Raw genomic sequence first — 11,698 nt, 5'->3', positions numbered from 1 at the left:
GGAGAAGCAAGCCAAAGAGCGAATTTTGCGCCATGATTAGCTGATCGAGAGCAGAAAAAGAAGGATTCTGATACGAAAGACAGGGAGAGAGAGAGAGGAGGAGGAGGAATTTATAGGGAGCAGGGGAACGAACTGAAGCAGAGCAAAGTTGACTTTACACCACCGGCGGCTTCTTGACTTTGACTCTTCAGCGATCTTGTAGAACACGAAATTTAACACCAGGGAACTTGGTGGAGAAGTTTCAGAGAATGTAGCCATTAAAAAATGCACAGGTTGTTGCAGTGAGGTCAAGAACTGATGTGAGGAGTTTGGTGGGGATTGTATATAATTGAACGGAGTCAACGCCGTGCTGCAACGTGAACAAAGGGAGAGTTCCTAGAAATTTATTCCTTTTTTTCTTCTTAAAGTCTAAGGCAGTTCGTCAATTTGCATTAGTTAACACTTTACGACCCTTTCAAAATATGGCATCGTCTGCGATATGACGGGAATTCAGCTTGAATTTTAAGAAAATTTGTGTTTTTCTTTCTATAAAATATAAACCAAAAAGATTATGCAATCGGCACAATATCTTATACTTGATCAACGGAATCAATAAATTTGGTGGTGTTAGATGAATCTTTGGAGCACGACGATACTGTTGTCATTTACATTAATACGCGCTAGTGGCCTTTTCCAAGCCCCTTGACCCATGTGTATGCTAAGACTTACGAATACGCGTTCAAGTCAAACTCAAATTTGCTAAAAGGAGGAAAGAGTCAAAGTCTTCCGATTAAAAAAGACACCTCTCGGATATAAGCTAGTAATTAAATTTGACTTTTGCTTAAACATTATTTTGTCATCATATAATTCATATACTTTTTATTTCATCCTTAATAATTAAAAAAATAAAAATTCATCTTCACTATACAAATATACAATACTCATCTTTTGATTGATAAGTTTACAGAATATGGTCTTGGCACACGAGCACAAGATCTTGCAGTCGATAATACAAATAGTTTGCAATTAAAGTTGATCGGGCAACAAACATAGCAATGTGGATGGGCAAGCCTCCAAGCTTTACATAAGTTGTATGATACAAGTTGTGCAACTTTCAATTATTTCTGCTGCATTGGTCATGCTACATTGAGACGGCTAGAGATCGCACTTCTGAGACAGCGTCATTGACGAGTTCAGCTTTGTCAGTCTTGCATGCATGAATGGCAACGCAAACATCTGTGTCCTCTAGAAACTTTTCGCCATTGACAAGGATCAAAGGGCCATACTGGAGCACCAGCCTCTTACACTGTTCAGAGAGAAGAAAGGAAACATCAGATCTGAAACAAGCAAAAAATTTGATACGTAAGATGTTCAGCAACAGATGCAAGTGCCTTTTAAGCACGAAATTTATCTGAAACCTGAAAGGTTATTCAGTAAAGAAACATTGTTGATTTCTGTTGCAAATAATTTTCAACTCTTATCAAAACTACTCGAAATGTTTACCTGTTGGACATATTGTTCCATCTGGTTGCATTCCTTCAGAAGCATCTTGATTACCTCAAACTGCCAATTTCGTTAGGGGCATATTTAGGTCAGCATTTGCAAATAACAGTCACCAATATTTTGTTTAGTCTTAGCATAGTCATAGTCCAGCAAACGATGACAAACCAAGAAACAATTATTTGCATTGGAAAAAGCAGGGATAACTTTGCAATTGGTGACAAGATGCAAAAATAGGAAACAAATAAAGGATTAACTACAAGGACATCAAAGATAATGGCTATAACATGTTGAAGTAGGAAATGAAATGATGGGTGAAATCCAACTGTTGAATAAAAAAAATAGTATTAATAAAATTCATGCTGCATAACAGTCTATAAATGAATGATGAAAACAAACAAACGTAGTTCTAATATAACACACGGGAAATATTGAAATAAAAACATGAAGATGGAAAAGAAAAAAATGGGAAAGAAAACAATGCTTACCTGTGTGTCAGGATCTTTCAGCTTAACTAGTACTTGGGCCATGACATTGCGACAAACGGAGCAAGAATTTTCACTTTTTAGTAGACTAACAGAAAGCATCTGCTCACAAAGATTGAACTTCGTGCAAAAGTCCTCTGGATGTATCTTAGATATCTCAGCAAAGAAAAGTGCCGAATAGTAGTCCACTAGCAGAAGACACTGCAAGAAAAGTTCATGAGAACAGGAGACATGAAAATTTAAACAGAACCCTTATATGTGCAACCATTGAGAAACTCCTGAATAGAAGGGAATTCTATCAAAAATAAAAAATAACATAAAATAAAATAACTTGGTTCTATTGATGTAAAGAATTACCTGCTCCTCAAACGGTTTCCACTCAGAACACGCTTGATGAAGGGTCTCAATTATCTCAGTTTGAGTTTTATTTTTGCTGAGATACTGAATGGCCTGTGCAGTAAAGTTCTCGCACACTGTGCACAATTGTTCATTTCTCTTGACTTCTGTAAATGCTCTGATTGGGTTTTCAGGTAATTCAAGGTCAATTTCTGTTACTGGAACGATAAAGATAGGTGTTACAACATAAATTTTAGCATACGGCATTAGGAAATTAAAACACCAAAAAGTTTCTTTAGAAATTCAATGTCACAGTTAAGGTGTGTATTGTTCACAACTCGAAACAAAAAAGGCAAAATAAATTAACAGACTAACATGCAAGATAATGAACGAAAATGCTGTGACTTCAAAAGATACATTTAGACTTTGTCATCAGTCTTCCTATTTCTTATTAATGACAATGTAAAAGATCAAATTCCATTCGTAGCAGCGCTTACCACTCTGATACATTAAATGGAGTTCCTGAAATCTGTACATAACCAGTGACATTAATACTCACTTTTGAGGAGTTCAATAATGCAAAAAAGATAGTGACAAGAAGCACAACTTGATATGCAAGGAAAAAAGGTCCAATCTGCTATCACTACAGCTACAATTCATCCACAAAAACAACAGTCAAGATTTTATCTCACTAAGTGAAGTTGGCTATATGAATCCTCCTATGTAGCTCGATCCCCTACTATCTCTTTATCTATATACAAGAGTTCATCAGTGTATTTCATCAAAAAAAAAAAAAAAGAGTTGATCAGTGTAATTTAAATTTTATTTAGCTTTGAGTCATTATCTTCTAAATTTATCTCCACAATCAAATTTTATAATTATTCTAACACAACAACAATTGACTAAACAAAGTGATCTAAAAATAAGACAAAATTGAAGTTCATCCTGACTACATGATATGGCCTTAAGTAGAACCAAAACAATAGTAGAAAGATAAAAACAAAGCAGTAACACTTTGTCCTTCTAGTAATTGAAAATTTAATTGGTACTTAATAGATTATCCTAATGTCAGCATGTCAATCCAATCATGAAACTACTGGGGCTTCTTTTCAGAAACTTAAACCATGAACAAACTTTTTCCAAGTTAAAAGAAATTGTGCAATACAACATTATTTTCCCTTTTAATAATTCCACTAACTACTTTCTCGTAAACAAATAGCTCATCTGGGCTGCCTACTCTACATGAAATCAAAGGGTTTGCATAATGCCCCATCATGACTTAATCTTCAGCGGAACATTTTTACCAAATATTTTATCCTGGCACAATTTCGAAAAACCTTTCAACACTCTTTTACTCCAAATATTTAGAAATTTGTTATCATTCCGCAACAAGATAACTAATTGATGATATCTACTGCCTTCTGTAATAGATTGAAGTGTTGTAACAGAAACTAGATCCAACAGCTATTCTAATTCATTTGTCTTGTAAAAAAATTTATGCAAAACAAAATGTAATTGAAGAATAGCCATATGGAAGATAGGAGAAACAAGAATTATTGTTACATACTCAAAACTTCAATTTTGGCAAAACTTCTAGCATCAGCATTTTCCCAGCCAATAACAAAAATAAGAACAAGGAAGAACCACTCTCTTGAAGCCATTGACCCTTGCAAATAAAGTAGTCACAGGTTAGAAGAGACTCAATAGTTATAAAAAGAAATGCTCTCACAAAGGAAGAATCTTCTATGTACAATTTCATCACAAGTCTAATTGGACTACTGATTTGTAATCAGCCTTGAAATAGCAAAACAACATGTCAAATACAAGCATTGATGAGGGTGAACATTTACCTCACAATAAAATTGTTTAATTGTAACTTAACGACAACACTGCATATCACAAATTTAATTTATTTTTATTTATATTAACAAGGGTAATCCACTAGTAGTGTGAAACTGATGGATTTGCTGCTTCGTACCAGTTATTGCCTCTAGCAACATGTCTATTCATAATATCACCCAAAAGGGAAAACACATACAGATTTTGTGATATGACATCAAGCTTATGCTTCATTTGAAATTTAAGAAATTCCTGGCATCATCACTTAGATGGTTGGTTCACAAAACAGAGCCTACCTTTCAAAGTGAAGATATGATTTGTTTGTAATCCAAGTAAACAATTGCAAGAGTTCAAAATTCTGAACCAAGAATATTGTTAGTATCGACGTGTTGAAACACCACAATAAGATGACTTCCCTCCCTTCATGCCCTAATATTTCTTTATCATGACAATGATATACTATTGTTTTTCTATCTCCTTCTCATAGTTCCGCCTAGTCTCATTCGTATAGATTATATTCTCATCTTAGTATGTCTATGTATAGTTATCAATTATCATAACCTCTTTCTACCATCCTCCCTTATTTATTCCTTGTTCCTCCCTTCTCATTAACACTGCTCCATATAGATGATGTTAATGACTCAAATAAAAATAAGGAAAAGAGGTTCCAATTGTGAAAGTACATGAAATAGAAATGTAGTAAAATTCTGCAGTAGCTGTAAGATGACTTGTGGACATAGAAACCACCCCTTCTCTAAGTCTCGCTTCTTCAGTTGCTTTAATCTATTCTTTGCACTCAATTGTATAGAACGGAGAAAACAGGTATCCCATTTCACCCATGACACAACTATGCATTAAGGAGGAAACACAAGAAACTAGAATAAATTCCACTACGTACTACAAAATATCATGACGTAGATAAAAAATAAAAATAAAAAACAGTTAACAAAATATAAATTATGTAATAATTAATAAGAAATAAACAACAATTTTTTTATTTTTTTATTTTTAAAAACACAGTTCTTCTAGATCGACTTAAGCTGATTTGATAGCCTAAAATTTCGAACGTATAGCAATTGTCGAAACCTAAACCTAATTTGTTCGTAGGCCATTTCAACCAATTTCACTAGCTAAAAAAATTCTAAAAGTACGATACCAAGCTGACTCGCTGCATATCCAAATCATCATTCTCGCAAATTTATATAAAAAAAAACACCGTTGAGAAGAAGGAAAAAAACGAAATACTGCAAATCAAAAAGTGAATTAGAACTTAAACGCTAATCACCGCAACACAGATAAAGAAAAGGGGCCTGATCGAAGAGAAATCCCTAAGAGGAAATTGCTAAGGGAGAAGATTTGCATACAACCTCAGAGCTCCTCCGCTGCAATCCTTCCTCTCCGATTCGGATTCTTGATGAGGGGCCAGGGAAGAATGAAGGAGGGGATGATTGCTAGCAAGGAGACAAAACGATATCGACAATTAATTTATTGCATGATTGCCAAGCCCAAAATGGCTTTGTCCGGTGTCTTTAACCCTGCCGCTAATCAGCAAAACTTCCCGGTTAAAGTTCCCTACAAACTGTACCTGCCTTATTATTAGTTGGAGTTTGTAGGCCCTCATTGAGGAAAATTTAAGTAAATTTTTATTTTTAAAAGGATTTAAATGTGTTTACTATTAGAGCATTTTTCATTATTTTCAAATGTATAATTTAAAATGAAAAAAAATCACTTTATTAAACTTAGATTCGCTTTTCATTGGACACTATATCACCTTTCTTTGTTATTTCCTCTCTCTTTTATAATATTGAAAAAAATAGAATTTATTATCTAAATTTAGAAAATATAATTCATAAATCTTAAATTTAAAGAATAGATAAAATAATTTATTTAAAGATTTTTTAAATAGACTATCTAAAATTTAATGTAAAATCTTGAATTGCTCTTCCACTCTTTGAAAAATAAAACTTTATTTTAAAAATAAATTTTTGATATATATATATATATATATATATAGCTTCGGAGTTAAGCTAATTAGATTATGCTATTAGCATTCAGGAGTTAAGTTATAGTATTCAAATAAAAAAATAAAAATAAAATGAAAATAATTTTAGGTGCTCACAGGATATATTTAAGATATTTAAGATTTCATATTTAAGGAATTTTTTATTTTAAAATAAAAATAAAAATAAAATCGAAGCGGATTAAATCTCGATGCCTTAACTAAAAATAAAAAAGGAATCGAGGCATCCACAGTGGAAGCTCTTTCAGAGCTCCCATTGTGACGTGGCAACTGGAAGATTACACAAAGAAGCGGCTATGTGGTTACAGAGCCGCTTCTTCTTGTTTTTTAATTTTTTTATAATTGTAAAAAATAAAAACAATGGCGGAGTTTTAATTAGAGTTTTTGTGTGCTATGCGGTTGAACAACGACTATTTTAGTCGTTGTTCAACGGTTAAATTTATTTTTTTAATTTATTTTTTTTATAAATACATAATCGATTTCATTTTTTTCATTCATCTCATTGTTATCTTCGCTTTCGATTTCTTTCCTCAACTCTCTAAATTTTTCAATCACAAAAATATCTTGATTTATTTCAAATGACTCAAAATCCAGATCGATCTATGCTCCATGAATTCTGGAGAAATGAATTGGCGAAAGATGCGGAGGATATAGGTGAACGAAGAATGCTCCAACTATATGAGCAGCGACAAACGGTACGTCAAAGAGCTCAAAGTTCTTCCAGTAGAACACAGAGGAGAAGGTATTTGAATCGGGATCGTGAAGTTGGGCATGCTTGTCTTTTCAATGATTACTTTTCCGATGATCCGGTATATCCTGATGACATATTTCGACGTCGATTTCGAATGCAAAAAGAGTTATTCCTTCGTATAGTTGACGCCGTGAAAAATCATTCCGAATATTTTCAATGGAAGGTCGATGCAACGGGGAAAAAAGGTTTGTCACCACTTCAGAAATGCACAATGGTTATTCGTCAATTGGCGTATGGAGTTCTAGCTGATCATTATGATGAGTATCTACGAATTGTTGAAACAACTATCATCCAATATTTATTCAACTTTTGTCGATGTGTAATTGAAGTGTTCGGGGCTCAATATTTAAGAAGACATAATGCTGCTGATATCCAACACTTGCTTGAAATGCATGAACAGAGACATGGTTTCCTTGGCATGTTGGGCAGTCTTGATTGTATGCATTGGCAATGGAAAAATTGCCCTGTCGCTTGGCAAGGTCAGTTTACTCGAGGAGATCATGGGGTCCCAACAATTGTGCTCGAAGTCGTTGCTGTTGATACAGTCTGACCTGACTGTTGTTTTGATGTTGACACTGATTTAAGTTTGTATCAGATATTAATTAAACTCAGACTGATTATTGATCAAGGTTGATCATATGAAGAAGAAAAGTCCAAGTACGGATACTTGGCACGCGAAGTCAGAGAGGGCTCGGTAGCTCGTTCTCCGGACTAGGTCAGAGAGGGCTCGGTAGCTCGTTCTCTGGACCAGATGAAGTCGGAGAGGGCTCGGTAGCTCATTCTCCGAACTAGGTCAGGAAGGGCTCGGTAGCTCGTTCTCTTGACCAGACAAAGTCGGAGAGGGCTCGGTAGCTCGTTCTCTTGACCAGACAAAGTCGGAGAGGGCTTGGTAGCTCGTTCTCCGGACTAGGTCAGAGAGGGCTCGGTAGCTCGTTCTCTGGACCGGACGAAGTCGGAGAGGGCTCGGTAGCTCGTTCTCCGGACTAGGTCAGAGAGTGCTCGGTAGCTCGTTCTCTGGACCAAGGAGACGTTAGGATTTAGGGCTGGGAAGCTCTAAAACTAACTCAGGGAACTTGGATCGGTCTCCAGACCGATCCAGTGATACTCTGTGTGACTGGATCGGTCGGCAGACCGATCCAGTGATACTTGAAGTCTCTGATCGGTCTATGGACCGATCAGAAACCACACAGAAAGTTTAGAGAGTTTCTGTGGGTATTCTGATCGGTCTGTGGACCAATCAGTAACCACACGGAAGGTTCTGTGGGTATTCTGATCGGTCTGTGGACCAATCAGTAACCACACGGAAGGTTCTGTGGGTATTCTGATCGGTCTGTGGACCGATCAGTAACCACACAGAATCGTTCTGTGAGTTTTTCTGATCGGTCTACAGACCGATCAGAAAGAGATCAGAAAGAAGAGCGAGAAGGGGGATCGGTCTGTGGACCGATCCACCCATCATCTGATCGGTCCACAGACCGATCAGACTCCCTTCAGACCGATCAGGATGAGTCCTGATCGGTCCAGAGATCTGTGGATCGGTCTGTTGACCGATCCACAACATGTCGTTTTATGTCTGCTGCTTCTCTGATTTTGCTGATTCACCTCTGATTCACTTCTGATTCACCTGATCGAATTATCTGCTATGAGATCTTTAAGTTACAGGTTGCAGGTATCCTGCCATTGGTTAATTTCAAATGAAGTTCCATCAGAAGAATAAGAACAAGTGCCCTTTATGCTGTATTTCACTGCAAGCGATGCATTTGAAGCATCAACGTTCACTGGCGGCGATCAGTGGCTTCAGCTTGACTATTGCTCATTGGTTCGAGCTCAGAGACACCAGTGAAGACCATGGATGGTATTGGTGTGAGTCCAGAGAACCAGATGAGTGACTGGCGACGCAGTGATCCGATACAGGTGACAGTGATTCTCTCTCGGGTGAGAAACTGCTGTCTGTGAGTTCTCTGTTTTTCACTGATCCTCGCGTGGTTGTAAGCGTTAGCTCAATCTCCTTTAGCCACCACTGTAAGTCTTGTGCTTTAACATATATATTTCTTGAGACTTTGTGGAGAGGTTACTCCACCGAGAAGGAGGATCTTTAGCCGGAATTTATCCGGGGTGCGATCTACCGAAGATCAAGGGGTCGTCCACCTTACGGACACGCCGAGGAGTAGGGGCAAGTTATCCCCGAACCTCGTAAATCCGTGTGTTAGTGTGCTTGTTTCCTTTTGTTTTAGTTTTCTAATTCCGCTGTGCTAACAAGTTTCTCTGTAGAAATTTTTGCTTAAGTTTTTAAGAGGCTATTCACCCCCCCCCTCTAGCCATCTAAGATCCTAACAAGTGGTATCAGAGCCTGGTGCTCTTCATCTGGACTAACATCCTAGAGAAAAAGAAGATGACTATGAAGGAAGGATTTAGCACCAATCGTCCTCCCTATTTCGACGGAGCAGATTTTCAGTATTGGAAGAGTCACATGGAGTATTACCTCAAGACTGATATCTCCATGTGGTTCTTGGTCAAGGAAGGATTCACACCACCGAAGGACGAAGAAGGTAAGGAACTCGATTCATCAAGGTGGTCTACCGAACAAACTCGTAAAGGGCAAGCTGATGCCAAGGCGGTAGTTACCTTACAATGTGGGATTGCCAAGGACCAACTCGTCAAGGTAGGTCCATTCTCGAGTGCAAAAGACTTATGAAACAAACTTATCGAGCTCCAAGAAGGAACTCGTGATTCTCGGATAGCCAAGAGGGACCTATTCTTGAATCAACTACAAAATCTCACCATGAAGGAAAACGAAACGGTAAGTGAACTACATGGGAGATTCAAGGAAATCATCAATGGTCTACATTCCGTGGATGAACGCGTGGAGAATCGCGATCTAGTAAGGTACGCTCTTAAATCCTTTCCAAGGAATGTCTTGTGGTCATCTATGGTAGATGCCTACAAGGTTTCCAAGGATCTTTCCATTGTTAAATTAGACGAATTCTTTTGTGAAATGGAACTTCATGAACTTGCTAACAAAGGTCAAAGAGAGAAAGGTATTGCCTTAGTTGCAGGACCAAAGAACAAGGATGGAAGAAGACAGAGGGAAAAGAAGAAGGAGAAAGAGATTTCTTCATCTACATCCTCCTCCGAGTCCGATGATGAAGGTGGATCATCATCAAGCGAGATGGCCAACTTCGTGAGGAGAATTATGAGAAGAAGCCGAAGATACAAAGGAAAAGGTAAACCTAGTGATCAAAATATCGATAAGACTAATGTTACATGTTATGAGTGTAGCAAGAAAGGCCACTACCGGAGTGAGTGTCCAAAACTCAAGAAGGAGGAACGGGCCAAAAAGAAGGAGGAAAGAGCCAAGAAGAAGAAAGCTCTCAAGGCCACTTGGGATGAATCTTCCTCAAGCTCATCGGAGGAGGAAGAGAAGAAGGAGAAGAGTACTCGGCAATTGGCACTCATGGCAAGGGAGGAGTCCGAGTCCGAGAGTGATGACTCAAGCACTTCAGCCGCGGCTTCATCATTTTCGGATGATGAAGAGGTAACCTCTTCTCACTTAGAAAAATGCTATAAGACTATTACACATTTGTCTACCTTGCTTAAAAATCAAAAACAGAAAATAAATCATTAAAAGGAGAAGTAGAAAACTTGAGGGCCCTTAGGGAAGATGAGGTTGATGACCTACATCTAGAGGTCCTTGAGGATGAAAACAAGGCCTTGAAGGGTGAGGTTGAGAAACTCAAGAAAATGCTTGAAAAATTCTCAACTAGCTCTAAGACCCTAGACATGATTCTAAATGCCCAAAGGGCGGTCTACAACAAGGCTGGATTAGGATACCAACCTAAGGAGTCTAGCTTTATTTCTTTAGTATCAAGAACCCAATTTCATAGATCACATGTTTTTAGGGTTCATGAGACTAGGAAGAAGGTAACAAAGGCATGGGTGCCTAAGTCTTTCATTGTAGATGCATTAGGTCCCAAGATTTGGGTACCTAAAACATCTATCTTTCGTGTCTTGTAGGCATTGGTAAAGGGGGAGCGTCTATCAACTTGGTTTGTTGATAGTGGATGCTCCAAGCACATGACCGGGGACAAGTCACTATTTTCTACCATTCAAAACAAAAATAGAGGTAATGTGTCCTTTGGTAATAATGGTAGCCTTAAGGTTATAGGGGTTGGAGACATTCATATATCCGAATATCTCCAAATCAAAAATGTCCTTCTAGTCAAGGGGATGACTTTTAATCTCCTAAGTGTCAGTCAATTGTGTGATACGGGTTACACAATTGAGTTTCATTCGAGTCAATGTCTAGTCAAAAACATTGACACACTTGACACGGTACTAGTAGGCACAAGGGTAGATAACATTTATCAAGTTTCCTTTAAAAGTGCTACTAATGCTCTTGCTAAGTGTTTCATGTCAAAAGAAGAAGAATCGTGGCTTTGGCATAGGAGGTTGGCTCATGTGAACATGAAGAATATCCGGAAGCTGGTCAACAAAGAGTTAGTGCGAGGCTTACCAAGCATCAAGTACCAAAAGACCAAATTGTGTGATGCATGTCAGAAGGGTAAGCAAACTAAAGCGCCTCATAAAGGTAAAAGCGTTGTAAGTACAACTACTGCCTTAGACTTATTACATATGGATTTGTTTGATTGCAGTGATGTTATTTCATTAAATGGAAGTAGATACTGTTTAGTGATTATTGATGACTTTACTAGGTATACATGGACCTTCTTTTTGAAAACTAAGGATCAAACCATAGATATTTTTATTTCCTTTTGTAGAAGAACTGAA

General features: G+C 37.5%; 1 protein-coding gene across 2 annotated transcripts; it reads right to left on the bottom strand.

Moving 5' to 3' along the window:
• Nucleotides 1-902: 902 nt before the first annotated feature.
• LOC121969539 (prosaposin-like) lies at nucleotides 903-5,661 on the bottom strand. Of its 2 annotated transcripts, none has more exons than XM_042519683.1 (6): nucleotides 5,507-5,661; nucleotides 3,868-3,966; nucleotides 2,322-2,518; nucleotides 1,968-2,165; nucleotides 1,483-1,542; nucleotides 903-1,285 (listed from the first exon to the last, which is right to left on the bottom strand). In XM_042519683.1, the coding sequence occupies exons 2-6, from the start codon at nucleotides 3,959-3,961 to the stop codon at nucleotides 1,121-1,123; spliced, it is 714 nt and encodes a 237-aa protein (XP_042375617.1). In that variant the 5' UTR covers nucleotides 3,962-3,966; nucleotides 5,507-5,661; the 3' UTR covers nucleotides 903-1,120. The 2 variants fall into 2 exon arrangements, with proteins under 2 accessions (XP_042375617.1, XP_042375618.1); XM_042519684.1 differs by lacking the exon at nucleotides 5,507-5,661 and adding an exon at nucleotides 5,425-5,448.
• Nucleotides 5,662-11,698: the final 6,037 nt, after the last annotated feature.

This window comes from Zingiber officinale, chromosome 4A, assembly GCF_018446385.1.
Source record: "Zingiber officinale cultivar Zhangliang chromosome 4A, Zo_v1.1, whole genome shotgun sequence".
Classification (NCBI taxonomy): Eukaryota; Viridiplantae; Streptophyta; class Magnoliopsida; order Zingiberales; family Zingiberaceae; genus Zingiber; species Zingiber officinale.
The sequence above is the reverse complement of the archived record's forward strand: the minus strand, read 5'-3'. Positions and strand labels throughout refer to the sequence as shown.